General features: G+C 45.7%; 1 protein-coding gene across 1 annotated transcript in view; it reads right to left on the reverse strand.

Moving 5' to 3' along the window:
* Positions 1-12,623, reverse strand: part of TRIM50 (tripartite motif containing 50) — a 44,701-nt gene extending 32,078 nt beyond the window's left edge. Inside the window, exons 1-2 of the mRNA XM_069761389.1 lie at positions 12,563-12,623; positions 2,623-3,043 (exon numbers count right to left, since the gene is read on the reverse strand). Of these exons, the coding sequence (XP_069617490.1) occupies positions 2,623-3,027 (405 nt within the window). The 5' untranslated portion in view covers positions 3,028-3,043; positions 12,563-12,623. The remainder of the gene's footprint in view (positions 1-2,622; positions 3,044-12,562) is intronic.
* Between the last annotated feature and the right edge of the window lie 10,160 nt (positions 12,624-22,783).

The following is a 22,783-nucleotide window of genomic DNA, read 5'->3' on the forward strand; positions in this document are numbered from 1 at the left end:
GTGATCTGACAGTTTGCACAGCACTCTGTCAGATCACCGATCTGACTTACAGCACTGCAGGCTTCACAGTGCCTGCTCTGAGCAGGCTCTGTGAAGCCACCTCCCTCCCTGCAGGACCCGGATGCCGCGGCCATCTTGGATCCGGGCCTGGAGCAGGGAGGGAGGTACGGAGACCCTCGCAGCAACGCGATCACATCGCGTTGCTGCGGGGGCCTCAGGGAAGCCCGCAGGGAGCCCCCTCCCTGCGCGATGCTTCCCTGTACCGCCGGCACACCGCGATCATGTTTGATCGCGGTGTGCCGGGGGTTAATGTGCCGGGAGCGGTCCGTGACCGCTCCTGGCACATAGTGCCGGATGTCAGCTGCGATAGGCAGCTGACACCCGGCCGCGCTCACGGGGGGATCGCGTATGACGTACTATCCCGTCGGTGGTCATAGGGGCCCACCCCACCTCGACGGGATAGTACGTCTGATGTCAGAAAGGGGTTAAAATATAGATTCCTGCTTATTAATCAACTCATATAGCTATTAATGGCAGCAACACCATCTCAATAAAGTAGGGACAGGGCCATTTCTACCATTGTGAAAAAATGGAGCATGTATACGCCAATGACGTGAAAAAAATGGCAATGAAACCTAAATCATAAAATATTTGTATTTTATAAGAATTATTAAAAATTAGGCAGAGGTCTTAAGCTAGGTTCCCATTGCGTTAATGGGAACCCGCTAACGGACAGCGTTGCATGGCGAAATTAACGCCGTGCAACTCGTCCGTTAGCGCGCCCATTCACGGCAATGGGAACGCGCAGCACTAGCGCGTGTCATGTTCGGCACGCGCTAGCGACGCGCCGGTGTTTTGTGGCGCGCCGCGGACGCTGCTTGAGCGGGGACGTTACCGCGACCCCGGAACGCGGCCCCGGTAAAAACATTGCGTTAGCGCAATCTGCTAGCGCTAAACGGATTGCACTAACGCAATGTGACCCTAGCCTAAGGGGTAAGGTTTTTCCTTGTGGAGAGTAACATACCAGCTCTGACTTGTCAAGATAAGGAGGCTTATTCGCTGTGCAATGCTCCTCTGGGAAATTTTATATCCAAATTGCCTCTTCAGAGAGAAAGAGGACTTGAACTCTATAGCGCCACCTGTTGGTAGTAGCACTACTACCATCAGGTTGCGCTATAGAGTTCAAGTCCCCTTTCTCTCTGAAGAGGCAATTTGCATATAAAAATTTAGGTTTAAATTGTACACAAATTGTAATATTATTAGGCAGACAGACAGGTGAAGACACATTGATTGAGACAATCCCTTGAACGCACATTCCCACATAATGAAAATTCAGTAGATTTACTTCGGCATATTGACTTGCAGAATATCTCCTGCATTTTACAGTGCCAGCCATTGGGCATAAGATATGAAGAAATTTCAAGCACATGCAGAATAAAAAAAATTCTGTAGCATAAATTGACAATAGTGGAAAGTTTTAGATCTGCAGCATGTCAATATTTAGGTGGGATGTCAGTGCGAATTTTAAAATATGGTGTTTCACTGTACCTTCCTCACAATGATATCAATAATGATATCACTGCAGGACTGTCTCTGTGAGATCTGCAGCAAGTATGCTCTGTGCGTACGCATCCCTAAAAGATACATTTCAAACATTCCAGACTTAGGCTTCTTTCACACTTCCGTCGGTACGGGGCCGTCACAAAGCATCGGCGCGACGTACCAACGGACGTTGTGAAAATTCGGCACAACGTGGGCAGCGGATGCAGTTTTTCAACGCATCCGCTACCCATTCTAAAGTCCCGGGGGGGGGAGGGGGCGGAGTTCCGGCCGCGCATGCGCATTAGGAATTGCAGGACCCGACGTACGAAAAAACGTTTCCTTGAATGTTTTTTTTCGCTACGACGGTCCACCAAATACCGACGCATCCAGTGCACTCATCCAACAAAAAAACAGCACTGTTGGCCATGCACATTGGATGACTGAAAAACCATCTAATATACAGTAGATGTGGGTGTCCGATTCTCCTGAAACAAAAGAATGATCAGGTATGCTGGACTTCATTGTTGCTCTGAGTAGTCAGCCGTTAGCTATCTTTGGGGTGCATTTACACTGCACGATTTTCGGGAGCATGCATTTCCCCAAAACTGTTGTTTATCAGGTGAAGTGATCTTTTAGATTGTGTAAACAGGATATGTGCTACTGAGAACAATGACAGTCTATGTGCACAGAACAATCTATTACCAATCACTCTGTGCATGATGGAAGCACAGGCGGTCTGTTTAGACAGGCTACTAAATAATTGCCGATAGGCAAACATGTAGCCAATCGGTGGTTGCTGTCGTTAGCTCATCATGTAATGTAAATCTAGCTTGAGGGTATGACCAGAAAATGACAGGGCCTTCAGAGAGAAGAGAAATAATAATGGATCACCTTCATTCATCCTTATTCCTATTTTACCACAGGAGGCTGGAGATTCCTTCCACCTCTTTTCTTCTATTGAAGTGTAGATTGATGTGATCTTTTTGCTGGTTCTTGCATGTATATGTCACAAGTTATGACAGGCCAACCCCTTTAAATAGATATTACTACATGTAAGAAGTCATAAAATGTCACATTTACCTTCATTCTGCTATACACACTGGTAAGTGGTTTGATTGGGTGTTGACGGTGGTCTCCAATAGTTCCACAAAGGCCACAGATGACTTCTTGGTCTTGTTCACAGTATAAGCACAGAGGGTTATTATGATGGGGACATGTCTCTGTTACTGCTTGGTCTTCACTCAGTATTTTCAAGGTCTCAATAAGATGCTTCAGTGTAACATTAGGGGGAGAGGAGCTGTAATCCACTTCTTGCCGACACACAGGACACAAGAGTTGGGTGTGCGGGTCCTTCATCAGTCCCCATAGGCAGTCTTTGCAGTAGGAGTGACCACACTGCAACATGACAGGATCCTTAAATATCTCCAGGCAGATTGGACATGTCAACTGATTTTCCAGTACCGGGAGCCTTATATTACAAGCCATTCTTCTTACTAAAGACCTGTTGGAGATCATCACAATCACAATTTTACTTTCCAAAAGTAATTATGAAATGGTACAATTAAAAATGTAGAGCTAGGTGCAAAATCCCTTGACTAATTCTCGGTTTATATCAGCCTTGAAGGCTCAGTTTGGGGCCACCATGCAAAATTCCATCAGATTCGATGCTAGTCACCAACCTGCGCATCCAGGCGGATGTCTTCAGGAAGGCGACTTCTGTAAACTCTTTATTGCATGCCTCATCAGCCCACGATCCGTCCACCATTAGGGCTGTTCCGGTCGGACAGTTCCTCAGGATGAGACTAATCTGTTCCTCCGATACAAAATTTGAATTACAAGCCTCGGATTTGAAAAAACGCTTCCTGGCTCGGTGTTACAGTCAGAGGTCTTTCAAGTTTGGGTACGATCAAGCTAGAAAGACCCCACGTGACAGCCTCCTACACCCTTCCAGGGGATGGAAAAATGCAGGTGGCGACAGACCCATTCGGTTAATTTCCACCTACAATCACGAGTGGGATAACATGCGCTTCATCTTAAGAAAACATTGGTCCTTTCTTGGTGCGGATCCCTCCCTGACGGCCACTCTGGGCCCCTTTCCACAAATGACCTCTAGATGTAAAACCTCAACGATTTATTGGTTCGGAGCCATTACATCCCAACTCCTGAGTTATCCATTTGGTACTAATGGCCCCCATTCGTGCTCGGCTTGACGCTTGTGTCCGCAGCTAGGACCTGGCGGCTGCAATGCTCACGCACCGAAAGCGCCGCCGTGATTAGCTACAAGTTACCATATGATCGGGGTCATTGGGCTATTTGAAGGTCCTATTTGGCACCAAATGTTATCCCCTTGAGAAAGCCGCACGGTGCTGCCGCGAAATGCGCTTCGGGGTCTATTCTCTGGCTGTCCCCCCACCTTGTTCCTCCTTTTACTTGTTATAGGATTGAGTAATAGTCAAGATACATTTTCGGGATGATGGTGGTCATGACTATATCTTGTGCAGCTGGCTTACTATTTGTTATTTGTCACTAATTTATATTATTAAATTATGGGGTGTTTCTTCTTTTGGGGCGTTGTGGGTGGCTTTCAGCATTGGACTGGCATCATCTTGTGAGTGAGTTACTCTGATACAAACAAATTTAAGTTAAGTGCACTTTTTTCATTGCGTTTTTATTGTGTTTTTCATGCTGTGTTTTTTGTCCCATTTTAGTATGTCATGTTTTTCATAAAGCTGCTTTATTTTTTATATTTCCTGCTATGTGGCTTTGACAAACCTTTATTGATACAGTCATATGTCGTTTATATGCGTTTTTACTTTGCATCTAATTAAATTCTAAGGGAAAAATTTGCACATACATATCCGCAAGAGAAATTGACGTGTTGCAAACTTCAGACAAGCACCGCAGGTGGGCATGAGATCTCTATAAATCCCATCCACTTTGTTGATACTGTAACATACAGCAATTTTTGGCTCTACAAAAACATGCAGTGTCAAAACTCATTGTGGGAATGCAATCTTAATCTGCGATTAATTAGCAATGAATCCTGTTATTTAAAGGGAACCTGTCAACAGGATTGTGCACAGTAACCTACACACAGTTTCAGGTTGGCGCTGTTATACTGAGTACAATGATACCTTGGTTGATGAAATCCGTCTTGTGGTTGTTGTTTAAAGGGACTCTGTCATGGTGCAGCGCAGGCACCTGCTGCAGAAGGGGATTTTTTTTCTAAATATTCAAGAGCTTCTCACTAAATTAGAATATCAAAAAGTTAATTTATTTCAGATCTTCAATATAAAAAGTGAAACTCATATATTATATAGTCATTACAAACAGAGTGATTTATTTCAAGTGTTGTCTTTCTGTTAATGTTGATGATTATGGCTTACAGCCAATGAATACCCAAACGTCATTATCTCAGTAAATTAGAATAATTAATAAAGAACACCTGCGAAGGCTTCCTATGTGTTTAAAAAGGTCCATTACTGTTTCAGTAGGCTCCACAATTATGGGAAAGACTGCTGACCTGACAGATGTCCAGAAGGCAGTCATTGACACACTCCACAAGGAGGGTAAGCCACAAACGGTCATTGCTAAAGAAGCTGGCTGTTCAGAGTGCTGTATCTAGGCATATTAATGGAAAGCTGAGTGGAAGGAAAAAGTGTGGCAGAAAAAGGAGAACAAGCAACCGGGATAACCACAGCCTTGAAAAGATTGTTAAGAAAAGGCCATTCAAAAATTAATGGGAGATTCAGGGTATGTGCACACGTAGATTGAACCTCTGCGGATTTTTCCGCACCAGTTTTGATAAATCCGCAGGTAAAAAGCACTGTGTTTTACCTGCGGATTTACCGCGGATTATATGCGGTTTTTGTGCGGATTCCACCTGCGGTTTTACACCTGTAGATTCCTATAATGGAGCAGGTGTAAACCGCTGCGGAATCCGCACAAAGAATTGACATGCTGTGGAATAAACAACGCTACGTTTCCGCGCGTTTTTTTTTACGCAGCATGTGCACTGCGGATTTTGTTTTCCATAGGTTTGCATGGTACTGTAAACTCATGGAAAACTGCTGCAAATCCGCAGCGTCAAAACCGCTACGGATCCACAGCAAAATCAGCAATGTGTGCACATAGCCTCACAAGGAGTGGACTGCTGCTGGGGTCATTGCTTCAAGAGCCATCACACACAGACGTATCCAGGACATGGGCTACAAGTGTTGCATTCCTTGTGTCAAGCCACTCATGACCAATAGACAATGCCAGAAGCGTCTTACCTGGGCCAAGGAGAAAAAGAACTGGACTGTTGCTTAGTGGTCCAAGGTGTTGTTTTCAGGGGAAAGTAAATTTTGCATTGTATTTGGAAATCAAGGTCCCAGATCCTGGAGGAAGAGTGGAGAGGCCACAATCCAAGCTGCTTGAGGTCTATTGTGAAGTTTCCACAGTCAGTGATGGTTTTGGGGAGCCATGTCATCTTGTGGTGTAGGTCCACTGTGTTTTATCAAGGCCAAAGTCAGCACAGCTGGCTACCAGGAAATTTTAGAGCACTTCATGCTTCCCTCTGCCGACAAGCTTTTTGGAGATGGAAATTTAATTCTCCAGCAGGACTTGGCACCTATCCACACTGACAAAAGTACCAATACCTGGTTTCAAAACAACAGTATCACTGTGCTTGATTGACAGCAAACTCATCTGACCTTAACCCCATAGACAATACAGTCATGGCCAAAAGTATTGACACCCCTGCAATTCTGTCAGATAATTGTTCTAAAGCCAAATTGCATATAATCCCACACCAAACATAAAAAGGGGGTGGACAAAAGTATTGGCACTGTTCGAAAAATCATGTGATGCTTCTCTAATTTGTGTAATTAACAGCACCTGTAACTTACCTGTGGCACCTAACAGGTGTTGGCAATAACTAAATCACACTTGCAGCCAGTTGACATGGATTAAAGCTGACTCAACCGCTGTCCTGTGTCCTTGTGTGTACCCCATTGAGCATGGAGAAAAGAAAGAAGACCAAAGAACTGTCTGAGCAATCTCAAGGCTACAAGTCCATCTCCAAAGACCTGAATGTTCCTGTGTCTACCGTGCGCAGTGCCATCAAGAAGTTTAAAGCCCATGGCACTGTGGCTAACCTCCCTAGATGTGGACGGAAAAGAAAAATTGACAAGAGATTTCAACGCAAGATTGTGCGGATGTTGGATAAAGAACCTCGACTAACATCCAAACAAGTTCAAGCTGCCCTGCAGTCCGAGGGTACAACAGTGTCAACCCGTACTATCTGAATGAAAAGGGACTGTATGGTAGGAGACCCAGGAAGACCCCACTTCTTACCCCGAGACATAAAAAAGCCAGGATGGAGTTTGCCAAAACTTACCTGAAAAAGCCTAAAACATTTTGGAAGAATGTCCTCTGGTCAGATGAGACAAAAGTAGAGCTTTTTGGGCAAAGGCATCAACATAGAGTTTACAGGAGAAAAAAAAGGCATTCAAAGAAAAGAACACGGTCCCTACAGTCAAACATGGCGGAGGTTCCCTGATGTTTTGGGGTTGCTTTGCTGCCTCTGGCATTGGACTGCTTGGCCGTGTGCATGGCTTTATGAAGTCTGAAGACTACCAACAAATTTTGCAGCATAATGTAGGGCCCAGTGTGAGAAAGCTGGGTCTCCCTCAGAGGTCATGAGTCTTCCAGCAGGACAATGACCCAAAACACACTTCAAAAAGCACTAGAAAATGGTTTGAGAGAAAGCACTGGAGACTTCTAAGGTGGCCAGCAATGAGTCCAGACCTGAATCCCATAGATCACCTGTGGAGACATCTAAAACTGGCAGTTTGGAGAAGGCACACTTCAAATATCAGGGACCTGGAGCAGTTTGCCAAAGAAGAATGGTCTAAAATTCCAGCAGAGCATTGTAAGAAACTCATTGATGGTTTCCGGAAGCGGTTGGTCGCAATTATTTTGGCTAAAGGTTGTGCAACCAAGTATTAGGCTGAGGGTGCCAATACTTTTGTCTGGCCCATTTTTGGAGTTTTGTGTGAAATGATCAATGTTTTGCTTTTTACTTCATTCTCTTTTGTGTTTTTTTCATTTAAGACAAATTAAATGAAGATAATAATACCAAATAATTTGTGTTTGCAATCATTTTCAGGAAGAAAATGAGTATTATCTGACAGAATTGCAGGGGTGTCAATACTTTTGGCCATGACTGTATGTAGGGTATTGTCAAGAGGAAGATGAGAGACACCAGACCCAACAATGCAGACAAGCTGAAGGCTGCTATTAAAGAAACCTGGGCTTCCATAACACCTCAGCAGTGCCACAGGCTGATTGCCTCCATGCCAAGCCGCATTGATGCAAAAGGAGCCCCAACCAAGTATTGAGTGCATTTACTGAAAATGCATGTTAGGTGTCGAGTTCCCGCCTCTGCACAGGGGGAATCTCGAACCATCTCTGCTACGGTCTCCCATTCTTCTCCAGCCGCAGTGGAGTCTGCTCAGCGGAGACGTTGGGCCCAGCGTCTTGCTCAGTCTCACTCTGTGCATAGGGTTACTGCTGCTTTTCCTGCTTCTGCCATTGAAGCCAGTGCTGGGCAGCAGCGAGCAGACGCTTTTGGGACTAAGTCCTGCTTTTCCCCTTCTGAGCATGCCCAGGGTGAGATCTCCCGTTGGAGATCGAGGGTCACATGCTCAGATGCTGCAGCGGTTCCCATCAGTCCTCCAGGAAGGTCCTGAAGGTGCTAAACTTCTGTGGCAGCTTCCTATTGGTCCTTTATTGGAAGGTTCTATACATGCTGCAGTTATATAAGCTTCGCATGACCGCACGGCCATGCGCTAGTGTACAATTGTAATCGTGTGTGTGTTGATGAGTGCAAGTCGTTCCTTAAAAAAACCATCCCTTGTGTATGACTGTTCGCGTAAGGTGTATGGCTGCAATCTAGTGCCCGGCTGAACTCACAGTGTTAACACACGAAACAGTGCCTACTGCTGTGACCGCCAGTACGGTGCCACGCACCATTAGAGCGCTTCTTTAACCCAAGTCAGGGTGGTTAGTGGCGTCCGCCAGTATGGCACAGTTCGCACTCTTGTGCTATTTTTTAGTTTTGTTACGTGCGGTACTGCGGCACTGTGACGCAACAGGGTTCGCTTCCTTCACACTGGGTGAAGTTAACCAGTGTGTGTATTCACATTGTACCGCCATATAGTCCGTCATTACTTGGCAGCAGGTTCTATCTCTGCACAGTGGACCCCGGGCTGCAAACGCACCTTATTCCATCTTATTATTTCGTACGTTCCGCTAGCCCTAACAATACATTTCAGTAGGCCAACATTTCGGATTTTAAAATAATTTTTCAAGCTGGTGTTATAAAGTATTCTAATTTACTGAGATAATGACTTTTGGGTTTTCATTGGCTGTAAGCCATAATCATCAACATTAACAGAAATAAATACTTGAAATAGATCACTCTGTTTGTAATAACCCTATATAATATAGGAGTTTCACTTTTTGTATTGAAGAACTGAAATAAATTAACTTTTTGATGATATTCTAGTTTAGTGAGAAGCACTTGTATATAATTTTCATTATGTTAACTAGGGGGCAGGTCATTGATCCCTCAGTGACCTGCCCCCTACTTAACATAATGAATATTATGTGACCTGTCAGAAGCCATACATATGAATATGTAAGCAGAGCACCACATGAAGACCCCCCCCCCACAGACCGCCCCGCGGCACGGGAATCTCATGAACTCAAAATTGAAAATAGAGTAAACAACAACCACAAGATGGATTTCATCAACCAAGGTATCATTTTAATCAGTACAACGGTGTCGGCCTGACACTGTCTATAGGTTACTCAGCATAATCCTGTTGACAGCTACCTTTCATAGGAAACTAGTCACGTTAAAAAATGCTACAGATATGGTGTTGATCTGCAGGTTAATAGGTTGACCAGCACCCGCACTTAGAGCCTTGTTGCCAGGAGGAAATGTACTTTATTCCTCCTGGCAGGACATAGGGGTGGCGCCAGCGCAGGTTTCCTCACCTCTCTGCATATAGAGAACCGCACCTGTAACCATACAAATTGAGTTTTTTGGCACTAAAAGTCGCTCAAATTGCGCCAATAGTTTGGTGCACTTAAAAATATACCGGGGAGGACTGGAGTGACGTTGTGACAGATTTTGCAACTTTTTAAAAAGTCACAATTGATGACTCAGGTGACAACATCTGGAATAGCTAAACTACCAGAAAGCAGAGAAAAAAAACAAAAAACAGGCGAACACATTTAAAATAGATTTCTAAAAGGTGCAAATAGAATAATGAATTGGAGTAAAACAAAAAACAAAAAAAGGTGCAAAATATACAAAACTAGACAAAAAACATGTGCAAAAACAATGATGAATTCAGGCCATAGGCTTTATCTAATGGACTGAAACACGTTATCTTACTTTCAAAAAATGTTTGAATGTTCCTAAAAAGGAACCTGTCACGTTGAAAATGCAATCTTATCTGCAGGTAGCATGTTACAGAGCAGGGGGAGCTGATTGTCATATAATTTGATGAGAAAAAAGTTCCGTAAACCATGAGTTTTAATCAATAAAACCCTTGCTTGTTCTGGGATTTTTTTGTCCTATCGGCGACTAACAGTTTTATTTGTATACATGTGCATACAGATAAAGCGGTCAGTCACAGACAGGACCATCCACTGGACCAAAAACTCCAGAACCAGAGTTTAAATGATAAAAACACGAGATACAGTTATATGAAAAAGTTTGGGCACCCCTATTAATCTTAATGTTTTATAAAAATTGTTTTTTTGCAACAGCTATTTCAGTTTCATATATCTAATAACTGTTGGACACAGTAATGCTTCTGCCTTGAAATGAGGTTTATTGTACTAACAGAAAATGTGCAATCTGCATTCAAACAAAATTTGACAGGTGCATAAGTATGGGCACCCCACCAGAAAAGTGACATTAATATTTAGTAGATCCTCCTTTTGCAAAAATAACAGCCTCTAGTCGTTTCCTGTAGCTTTTAATGAGTTCCTGGATCCTGGATGAAGGTATTTTTGACCATTCTTCTTTACAAGACAATTCCAGTTCAGTTAAGTTTGATGGTCGCCGAGCATGGACAGCCCTCTTTAAATGATCCCACAGATGTTCAATAATATTCAGGTCTGGGGACTGGGATGGCCATTCCAGAATAGTGTAATTGTTCCTCTGCATGAATGCCTGAGTAGATTTGGAGCGGTGTTTTGGATCATTGTCTTGCTGAAAGATCCATCCCCTGCGTAACTTCAACTTTGTCACGGATTCATGAACATTATTGTCAAGAATCTGCTGATACTGAGAGGAATCCATGCGTCCCTCAACTTTAAAGGGAACCTGTCACCCCGTTTTTTCAGTACGAGATAAAAATACTGTTAAATAGGGCCTGAGCTGTGCGTTACTATAGTGTATTTTGAGTACCCTGATTCCCCACCTATACTGCCGAAATACCTTACCAAAGTCGCCGTTTTCGCCTGTCAATCAGGCTGGTCAGGTCATATGGGCGTGGCGACATCGCTGTTTCTTCCCCCAGATCTTGCATATATTTCCGTTGGTGGCGTAGTGGTTTGCGCATGCCCATCTTCTGAATCCACTGGGCAGGAGAAGAAAAAACGCGCGATCGGCGCTATTTCCCTGGTGATCTGTGGGGGCGGCCATCTTCCTGAGGCCGCGCGTGCACATATGGAGTCCTCTGCTGCCCGGGGCTTCAGGAAAATGGCCGCGGGATGCCGCACGTGCGCAGATGGAGATCGCGGCGGCCATTTTCCTGAAGCCGAGATGCGATGTCGCCACGTCCCCAGACCTGAATATTATTGAACATCTGTGGGATCATTTGAAGAGGGCTGTCCATGCTCGGCGACCATCAAACTTAACTGAACTGGAATTGTCTTGTAAAGAAGAATGGTCAAAAATACCTTCATCCAGGATCCAGGAACTCATTAAAAGCTACAGGAAACGACTAGAGGCTGTTATTTTTGCAAAAGGAGGATCTACTAAATATTAATGTCACTTTTCTGGTGGGGTGCCCATACTTATGCACCTGTCAAATTTTGTTTGAATGCAGATTGCACATTTTCTGTTAGTACAATAAACCTCATTTCAAGGCAGAAGCATTACTGTGTCCAACAGTTATTAGATATATGAAACTGAAATAGCTGTTGCAAAAAAACAATTTTTATAAAACATTGAGATTAATAGGGGTGCTCAAACTTTTTCATATAACTGTATACTGAATCTTTTCTCACCAAACTATATAGCAATCAGCTCAGCCCCCCCTGCTCTATGACATGGTGCCTACAGATTGGACAGCTCACCGTGACAGGTTCACTTTACAGGGGTTGTCCACTTCTAGGACAAACCCTTCTTGATCTGTTTGGCCCTGATAAAATAAAAATCTTATACTCACCTCCCGTGGAGGCGCTGTTTCAGTGGTGTCAGCACCCGTGGTCCTGGGGCTCTTGTGCGGTTGTTGTGACATGTGACCCTGGCGGCCAACCACCACTGGCGTCACTGTCCCCATCTTTTGTCGAATTTCACATGAAGAGGAAGTCCGGGCTACAGCTGATCTCACTTCCTCTTCATGGTCAATTCGACAGGAGGCGGAGACAGTGACTTTTGAGCTGATTGGGCGCTAGGCTCATGTGACACAAGAACCGCACTAGTCGCGGAGAGAGTGCTGACAAGAGGTGAGTATAAGCTTTTTTTTATCGGAGCCAAGCGTGGAGTACGAGAAGGGGTTGTCCAAGTAGTGGACAACTTGTTTAATGCACCAGCAAACTGGAAGGCACTAGTGATAGACTGAACTGAGACTAACGCACAAGATATCCCCATTGAGTTTTTGATTATACCCAGTGTATGCTATATAAGACGAGTAGATCAACTCTTTAGGAAAAACTGGTCACATTTATGATAAATACAAGAAATGTATATGAAGTACCTCCAGATTTATCCAAAATCAGAAAAACATACCTGCTCTAGGGTCAGCGAGCAGCCAGCGTGGTCCTTGGGAATGTATGTACCTGTGTGTAACGGCTCCACTGCCTCCTTATCTAGCAGTCATGTGAGGTGCTGCAGTTTCATAAGCTAATAATGGAGGGGTGATACTGCTTGGAGCGAAAAGATTAATCCTGCCGACATTAACCCTATCACAGGGGACAAGTGAAAAGAAACAAACTGTTTTTTGGAAGAAAGAAGTTACGCTTTTCTTATCCTGTGAAACCCAATTAATTGGAAACGTTCTTGAAAATTGGGTTTACCATCTTAATTACTTGGATTTCCTACTAAACAATTATTGAATTTACTCATAACACTGGAAAGAAGTTATAGTAGTTGTAGAAGTTGGATGTACTTTTTCCGAATTATAAAAATATCAAAGATTAATGCATAGATCTTGCTTGGGATCTATTTATAACCAGCGCTGTACCTATAAGTGTATGTGCACACAGAGTGTTTTGTTTTGAGACAAAGACAAGTTCTTGAGGCATTTGTTTGTCCTGAAATGTTTTTTTCATCAGTGTTTTGTTAACGTTTCCTGTTAGGCTTCTTTCACACTTCCGTCAGTCGGGGTGCGTCATGATGCAGTGAAGCGACGGATGAGAGAGAGAGATTTTTTCTCTGACTAGAAAATCCTTCTGGGCATGCTCAGAACACAAAAACGTGATACGTCGCTGGATTCTTGTTTTTCACAGTTTTTGCAACCTTTCAATTGACTTCTATTGTAATGAATGAAGCCGTTTCATTGCAGAAAACTCGAAGAATCTTAAGGTCACTTCTTTAACCCCTTAGCGACCGCCGATACGCCTTTTAACGGCGGCCGCTAAGGGTACTTAAAGCACAGCGCCGTTAATTAATTAATTAACGGCGCTGTGGAAAAAGTAAATAGCGCCCCCCAGAGTCGGATTTTCTCCGGGGTCTCGGCTGCCGGGGGGTAGCCGAGACCCCAGAGAACATGATTTGGTTTTTTTTTTACCGACCCCGCATTTGCGATCGCCGGTAATTAACCGTTTACTGGCGATCGCAAAAAAAAAAAAAACGCAATCTTTTTTTAATTTCTATGTCCTCCGATGTGATCGCACATCGGAGGACAGAGAAAAGGGGTCCCAGGTAGCCCCCCAATACTTACCTATCTCCCCCGATGCTCCTCGTGGCTCCCGGTGGGCGCCGCCATCTTGAAAATGGCGGGCGCATGCGCAGTGCGCCCGCCGGCCGGCCCCGCGAGAATCTTTGGGGTCTCGGCTGCCGGGGGTAGCTGAGACCCCAAAGAGCATGATCGGGGTCGGTTTTACCGACCCCTGTTTTGCGATCGCCAGTAATTAACTGTTTACCGGCGATCGCAAAAAAAAAAAAAGTAAAGTGTAATTCTCTGTCCTCTGATGTGATCGCACATCAGAGGACAGAGAAATAGGGGGATTCGGGGACCCTATCATACTCACCTGTGTCCCTGGATCCTCCTGCTGCTCCTCCTGGCTGCCGGCAAAAGAAAATGGCGGGCGCATGCGCAGCTCGCCCGCCATCTGTCTCCATCTGCTGGCCGGCAGGAGAACAGCAGTTGGGGCTAAAATTAGGGTTAGGGCTAGGGTTAGGGCTAGGGTTAGGGCTAGGGTTAGGGTTGGGGCTAAATTTAAGGTTAGGGTTGGGGCTAAATTTAGGGTTAGGCTTCTTTCACACTTATGTCGGTACGGGGCCGTCGCAATGCGTTGGCCCGACATACCGACGCACGTTGTGAAAATTGTGCACAATGTGGGCAGCGGCTGTAGTTTTTCAACGCATCCACTGCCCAATCTATGTCCTGGGCAGGAGGGGGCGGAGTTACGGCCACGCATGCGCGGTCAGAAATGGCGGATGCGACGTACAAAAAACGTTTCATTGAACGGTTTTTTGTGCCGACGGTCCGCCAAAACACAACTAATCCAGTGCACGACAGACGCGACGTGTGGCCATCCGTCACGATCCGTCGGCAATACAAGTCTATGGGCAAAAAACGCATCCTGCGAGCACATTTGCAGGATCTGTTTCTTGTCCAAAACGACGGATTGCGACGGATGCCAAACGATGCAAGTGTGAAAGTAGCCTTAGGGCTAGGGTTAGGGTTGGGGCTAAAGTCAGGGCTAGGGTTGGGGCTAAAGTTAAGGTTAGAGTTGGGATTAGGGTTAGGGTTTGGATTAGGGTTGGTATTAGGGTTAGGGTTGGCATTAGGGTTACGCTTGGGATTAGGGTTAGGTTTGGGATTAGGGTTAAGGTTAGGGTTGTGATTAGGGGTGTATTGGGATTAGGGTTAGGTTTGAGGTTAGGGTTGAGATTAGGATTAGGGGTGTGTTGGATTTAGGGTTTTGATTAGGGTTATGGTTAGGGTTGACATTAGGGTTGTGATTATGGTTAGGGTTAGTGATTAGGATTATGGATCAGGTTGGGATTAGGGTTAGGGGTGTGTTGGGGTTAGGGTTGGAGCTAGAATTGGGGGGTTTCCACTGTTTAGGTACATCAGGGGGTCTCCAAACACGACAGCCAATTTTGCGCTCAAAAAGTCAAATGGTGCTCCCTCCCTTCTGAGCTCTGCCGTGCGCCCAAACAGTGGGTTACCCCCACATATGGGGCATCAGCGTACTCGGCATAAATTGGACAACAACTTCTGGGGTCCAATTTCTCTTGTTACCCTTGTGAAAATAAAAACTTGGGGGCTACAAAATCTTTTTTGTGGAAAAAAATATATATATTTTTTTTTATGACTCTGCATTATAAACTTCTGTGAAGCACTTGGGCATTCAAAGTTCTCACCACACATCTATATAAGTTCCTTGGGGGGTCTAGTTTCCAAAACGGGGTCACTTGTGGGGGGTTACTACTGTTTATGTACATCAGGGGCTCTGCAAACGCAACATAATGCCCACAGACCATTCTATCTAAGTCTGAATTCCAAAACGGCGCTCCTTCCCTTCCGAGCTCTGCTGTGCGCCCAAACAGTGGTTTACCCCCACATATGGGGCATCAGCATACTCAGGATAAATTGGACAACAACTTTAGTGGTCCAATTTCTCCTGTTACCCTTGTGAAAATAAAAACTTGGGGGCTACAATATCTTTTTTGTGGAAAAAAAAATATTTTTTATTTTCACGACACTGCATTATAAACTTCTGTGAAGCAATTGGGCATTCAAAGTTCTCACCACACATCTAGATAAGTTCCATGGGGGGTCTAGTTTCCAAAATGGGGTCACTTGTGGGGGATTTCTACTGTTTAGGCACATCAGGCGCTCTCCAAACGCGTCATGGCGTCCGATCTCAATTCCAGCCAATTCTACATTGAAAAAGTAAAACGGCACTCTTTCTCTTCCAAGCTCTGCGGTGCGCCCAAACAGTGGTTTACCCCCACATATTGGATATCGACGTACTCAGGAGAAATTGCACAACAATTTTAGTGGTCTAATTTCTCCTGTTACCCTTGTGAAAATAAAAATTTGTGGGCAAAAAATAATTTTTGTAGAAAAAATGCGATTTTTTTTTTCACGGCTCTACGTTATAAACTTCTGTGAAGCACATGGGGGTTCAAAGTGCTCACCACACATCTAGATAAGTTCCTTAAGGGGTCTAGTTTCCAAAATGGTGTCACTTGTGGGGGTTTCCACTGTTTAGGCACATCAGGGGCTCTCCAAACGCGACATGGCGTCCAATCTCAATTCCAGCCAATTCTACATTGAAAAAGTAAAACGGCACTCCTTCTCTTCCAAGCTCTGCGGTGCGCCCTAACAGTGGTTTACCCCCACATATTGGGTATCAGCGTACTCAGGAGAAATTGCACAACAACTTTTGTGGTTTAATTTCTCCTGTTACCCTTGTGAAAATAAGAATTTGTGGGCGAAAAGATCATTTTTGTGTAAACAAAAGCGATTTTTTATTTTCACGGCTCTACGTTATAAACTTCTGTGAAGCACTTGGGGGTTCAAAGTGCTCACCACACATCTAGATAAGTTCCTTAAGGGGTCTAGTTTCCAAAATGGTGTCACTTGTGGGGAGTTTCCACTGTTTAGGCACATCAGGGGCTCTCTAAACGTGACATGGCGTCCGATCTCAATTCCAGCCAATTCTGCATTGAAAAAGTCAAACGGCGCTCCTTCACTTCTAAGTTCTGCGGTGCGCCCAAAAAGTGGTTTACCCCCACATATGGGGTATTGGCGTATTCAGGAGAAATTGCATAACAAAATTTATGGTTACATTTCTGTTTTTACACTTGTGAAAATAAAAAAAATGGTTCTGAATTAAGATGTTTGCAAAAAAAAGTTAAATGTTCATTTTTTCCTTCCACATTGTTTCAGTTCCTGTGAAGCACGTAAAGGGTTAATAAACTTCTTGAATGTGGTTTTGAGAACCTTGAGGGGTGTAGTTTTTAGAATGGTGTCACATTTCATTATGTTCTATCATATAGACCCCTCAAAATGACTTCAAATGAGATGTGGTCCCTAAAAAAAATGGTGTTGTAAAAATGAGAAATTGCTGGTCAACTTTTAACCCTTATAACTCCCTAACAAAAAAAAATGTTGTTTCCAAAATTGTGCTGATGTAAAGTAGACATGTGGGAAATGTTATTTCTTAACTATTTTTCGTGACTTATCTCTCTGATTTAAGGGCATAAAAATACAAACTTTGAAAATTGCAAAATTTTAAAAATTTTCGCCATATTTCCGTTTTTTTCATAAATAATCGCAAGTAATATCGAAGAAATGTTACCACTAACATGAAGTACAATATGTCACGAAAAAACAATCTCAGAATCAGCGGGATCCGTTGAAGCGTTCCAGAGTTATAACCTTATAAAATGACAGTGGTCAGAATTGCAAAAATTGGCTTGGTCATTAAGTACCAAATTGGCTCTGTCACAAAGGGGTTAACACTTAAAGCATTTGAAACCTGGAACTACGGTAATTAAAAACTATCAAAAGACTCAATACATAAGGCTATGTGCACACGTTGCGGATTTTGTTGTGGATCCACAGTGGTTTTTTTCTGCGCAGAATTGCCCCAAATCTGCAAAGGAGTGCTCAAGCAATGTTAATAAATGGGAATCCAGAATTGCTGTGCAAATGCTGCGGAAAATTCTGTCCTGATTTACATTTGATTTTCCGCAGCAAGTCAATTCTTTTTGCGTATCTGCAGCGCTTCTGCACCCATTGACTTACCGTATATACTCGAGTATAAGCCAACCCCCCTAATTTTGCAAAACAAAAAACTGGGAAAATTAATTAACTCAAGTATAAGCCTAGGGTGGAAAATGCAGCAGCTACGGGTAAATGTTAAAGATAAAAATAGATACCAATAAAAAGTAAAATTAATTGAGACATCAGTAGGTTAAGTGTTTTTGAATATCCATATTGAATCAAGAGCCCCATATAATGCTCCATACTGTTCATTATGGCCCCATAAGATGATCCTTATACAAATATGCCCCATATAATGCTCCATGCAGTTCTTTAGGGCCCCATATGCTACATTCAGTTCTTTATGGCCCCATAGATGCCCCATATAATGCCCCATGCAGTTCTTTATGGGCCCCATAGATGCCCCATATAATGCTCCATGCAGTTATGGCCCCATAGATGCCCCATATAATGCTCCATGCAGTTATTGCCCCATATAATGCTCCATGCAGTTATGGCCCCATAGATGCCCCATATAATGCTCCATGCAGTTATGGCCCCATAGATGCCCTATATAATGCTCCATGCAGTTATGGCCCCATAGATGCCCCATATAATGCTCCATGCAGTTATGGCCCCATAGAAGCCCCATATAATGCTCCATGCAGTTATGGCCCCATAGATGCCCCATATAATGCTCCATGCAGTTATGGCCCCATAGATGCTCCATGCAGTTCTTGCCATGCATTGTGCCACATGTAATGCTGCTGCTGCTGCACTAAAAAAAAAAAAGACATACTCACCTCTCGTTGCTGCTCCTCAGCGTCCCGTCTCTCCGCACTGACTGTTCAGGCAGAGGGCGGCGCGCACACTAATACGTCATCGCGCCCTCTGACCTGAACAGTCACAGCAAGAGGATGGGAGGACGGGAAGACGGAGCGGCGCCCGGCGGGTGTAACGCGGACAGGTGAATATGACATACTAACCTGCTCCCGGCGCTCCTGACGTGGTCCCTGCATGTCCCACATCTCCGGGATCGGCAGCTTCTTCCTGTAGTGAGCGGTCACATGGTACCGCTCATTACAGTAATAAATATGCGGCTCCACCCCTATGGGAGTGGAGTCCATATTCATAACTTTAATGAGCGGTACCAGTGACCGCTGAACAGGGGAAGAAGCTGCAGGTGCCCGAAGACCGTGGGACATGCAGGGACCACGTCAGGAGCACCGGGAGCAGGTGAGTATTTGACAGGCGTCGCTCCCCCTCACCCGCCGACCCCCAGCCGACCATGACTCGAGTATAAGCCGAGAGGGGCACTTTCAGCCCATTTTTGGGGGCTGAAAATCTCGGCTTATACTCGAGTATAAAGTGTAAGAAGGTCTTGCATGCCAAAAACACTGCAGAAAGGAAATTACGTCAGGAGAGTGTGTGGGTGGAGAATATGTGTGTGTCTGTCTGCGGGTGTGTGTCTGTGTGTGTGTCTGTCTGCAGGTGTCTGTGTACCCAGGTGTCGTCTGATGGGACTACTACTCCCATCTGGATATGTCTGCTGTCACATATAACAGTGACAGCATGACCTGATGACTGGAGAGTAGTCCCATCAGCCGGCACCTGTGTTCAATTGTAAAAAAAAAAAAAAACAATTACATACAATATACATACTCACCAAACACCTAATCCTCGACACCCGCGTCTCCTGCAAGCAATCAAAAATAATAAACCAACATATACTTACCTTTCTGCCGTAGTCCATGTAATAACGAGTGTCCCATCACAATCTCATGTGTAGAACAGTCACTTCTGGAAATGTGACCGCTCTACCTGGCAATACACTGACATGAGATAATCGCTCCTGCAATGTATCACTGAGTCGCTGCGAGAGTTCACCGGAGTTCATCAGCTGATCAGCTCCGATGCTGTCACTTGCGGCACCGCTGCGTGAGAAAATTCTCATGCAGCGATGCCGTGACTGCACCTGAGCTGATGAACTCCGGTGAACTCTCAGTGATACACTGACAGGAGGTAATCGCTCCCACAGTGTATCACTGGAGGCCAGGTAGAGTGGTCACATCTCCTGGTGTGGCTGTTCTACACGCAAGATTGCCGTGGGACACTCGGTAAATGGACTACGTCGGACAGGGAGTATTATATGTTGGTATATTATTTTATTTTTGTTGCATGAGACGAGGGCGTCGGGGATTAGGCGTTCAGTAAGTATGGTAAATTAAAATTCAATAAAGGAGTCTGTGATTATTTCAAATAAAGGACATTATTCTGGCTGTGTCTTTATATACCATGTAACTATGGGGTTAGTAATGGATAGGTGTCTTATAGACGCCTCTCCATTACTAACCTGTGGGCTTGATGTCACCTGACATTAACCCCACAAATATGAACCCCACTTGCCACCGCTAAAGGGCAAGTGGAAAGAGCGATGCTAAGTGCCAGAATTGGTGCATCTAAAATGCGCCATTTCTGGAGCGGCTGAGAGCTGATGTTTTTAGCCTGGGGGCAGGGCCGTATTTGCCACTAGGCACTCGAGGGCACGTGCCTAGGGCGGGGATGATGCGGGGGGCGGCACCTGAGCAAGGTTTTTTTTTTCACCTCCCTGCTCCAGCGATGCCTGGTCTCAGCGTCTGTAGCGCGTCCTGAGTGAGCGGTCACGTGGTGCCACTCATTAAGGTCATGAATATGCGCATATTCATTACCTTAATGAGCGGCACCACATGACCACTCACTCAGGAAGAAGGTGCTGCGCGGGACAGAGCCAGAGGGATGTCGGCGCGGCTGCGCGGTGTGGCCGTGGGACAGATGACACGTGAGTATGAGGGACAGGGGGGGATGAAGGAGGACGGTAAGCCGCCCGCGCCATGCAAGATGGGAGGAGGGGGGGTGGAGAGATGAGCCATGCATGCAGGGTAATATGAGCCATGCATACAGGAGGTGGGGGGATATGAGCCATGCATACAGTGGGGGGGGGGGGAATTATGAGCCATGCATACAGGAGGGGGAATTATGAGCCATGCATACAGGAAGGGGGGGGGGGGGGTGTTATGAACTGGTGATTTAGAACCACAATGGACCTGGTGATTAAGAGCCCTGAAAATGACCTGATAGTTACTAATAACATAGGACGAGCTCTGAGACGTGGGAACTCTGCTGACCGCAATCCCTAATCCTATCACACCACACTAGAGGTAGCCGTGGAGCGCTCCTGACCAGACCTAGGCGCCTCGAGCACAGCCTGAGAAACTAGCTAGCCCTGAAGATAGAAAAATAAGCCTACCTTGCCTCAGAGAACTTCCCCAAAGGAAAAGGCAGCCCCCCACATATAATGACTGCATACCTCCCAACCGTCCCTCATTGTGCGGGACTGCCCCGGATTTGATGCTTGCCCCGTCTGTCCTGCCCGGGACGCAGAGCTTCCCGCAGACAGAACAGTTGAAGCTGCTGTCACACGCCCCCTTTTGTTAGGCCACGCCCCTTCCCCGTCGGTGTGTTCCTGAGTCTTCCAGTGTGCCTCACAGTTCAGAGAGAGGGGACACCTGAGGTGACATAACACAGCCGAACACAGCCTGGGTGCCGGCGGCTATGTAAGCAGCAGACCATGAGTGGACTGGAGGCTGCTAATGGGACAGATGCAGATCAGTGAGTAGTGGATGTCACAGAGATGACTCCTCCGTCCAGTGCATTGTGGAGGAGGAGCAGCTCCCAGGGAGAGACTGACAACACATCAATGTGGCTGCTTTTTTTCCCCAGGCATAAAAGTGCTAATCCCCTATGACAGTCAGTCACTGTATCATCATGTGCTAATTACAAGCTGCAGCTCCGCTCGGTGCACACACGCGGCTGAGGCTCCGCTCGGTACACTTCGTACACAGACACACACGCGGCTCCGCTCGGTGCACCTCGTGTACACACACACACACACGCGGCTCCGCTCGGTGCACCTCGTACACACACGCGGCTCCGCTCGGTGCACCTCGTACACACACGCGGCTCCGCTCGGTGCACCTCGTACTGTGAAAGGTGTACGGAGCCATATGTATGAGGTGTACGGAGCACAGCCGCGTGTGTACGAGGTATGCGGAGCAGCATGTGAAAGGTGTACGGAGCGGAGTCGTGTGTAAGAGGTATACGGAGCCATGGGTACGAGGTGTACAGAGCACAGCCACGTGTGTACGAGGTGTATGGAGCACAGCCGTGTGTGTACGGAGCGGAGCAGCATGTGAAAGGTGTACAGAGCGGAATCGTGTGTAAGAGGTGTACGGAGCCGTGTGTACGAGGTGTACGGAGCACAGCCGCGTGTGTACGAGGTGTATGGAGCTGAGCCGGGTGTGTACGAGATGTACGGAGCGGAGCAGCATGTGAAAGGTGTACGGAGCGGAGTCGTGTGTGTAAGAGGTGTGCGGATCAGAGCAGAGTGTGAAAGGTGTATGGAGCGGAGCCACGTGTGTACGAGGTGTACAGTGCTGAGCCACGTGTGTATGAGGTGTACAGAGCAGAGCCATGCGTACTCAAAGTATACGGAGCGTGTGCAATGTGTATAGAGCGGAGCCGTGTGTGTACGAGGTGTATGGAGCGGAGCCGTGTGTGTAGGAGTAGCTATGTGTGGCCATTATACGGTACAAAGTATCATGTGCGGCCAATATACAGTATGGATCATCATGTGCGGTCATTATACAGTATGGAGCATCATGTGCGGCCAATATACAGTATGGAGCATCATGTGCGGCCAATATACAGTATGGAGCATCATGTGCGGCCAATATACAGTATGGAGCATCATGTGCGGCCAATATACAGTATGGAGCATCATGTGCGGCCAATATACAGTATGGAGCATCATGTGCGGCCAATATACAGTATGGAGCATCATGTGCGGTCATTATACAGTATGGAGCATCATGTGCGGCCAATATACAGTATGGAGCATCATGTGCGGCCAATATACAGTATGGAGCACCATGTGCGGCCAATATACAGTATGGAGCATCGTGTGCGGCTATTATACAGTATGGAGCATCATGTGCGGTCTTTATAGAGTATGGAGCATCATGTGC

The sequence above is a fragment of the Ranitomeya imitator genome, chromosome 3 (genome assembly GCF_032444005.1).
Source record: "Ranitomeya imitator isolate aRanImi1 chromosome 3, aRanImi1.pri, whole genome shotgun sequence".
In the NCBI taxonomy this organism is placed as follows: domain Eukaryota; kingdom Metazoa; phylum Chordata; class Amphibia; order Anura; family Dendrobatidae; genus Ranitomeya; species Ranitomeya imitator.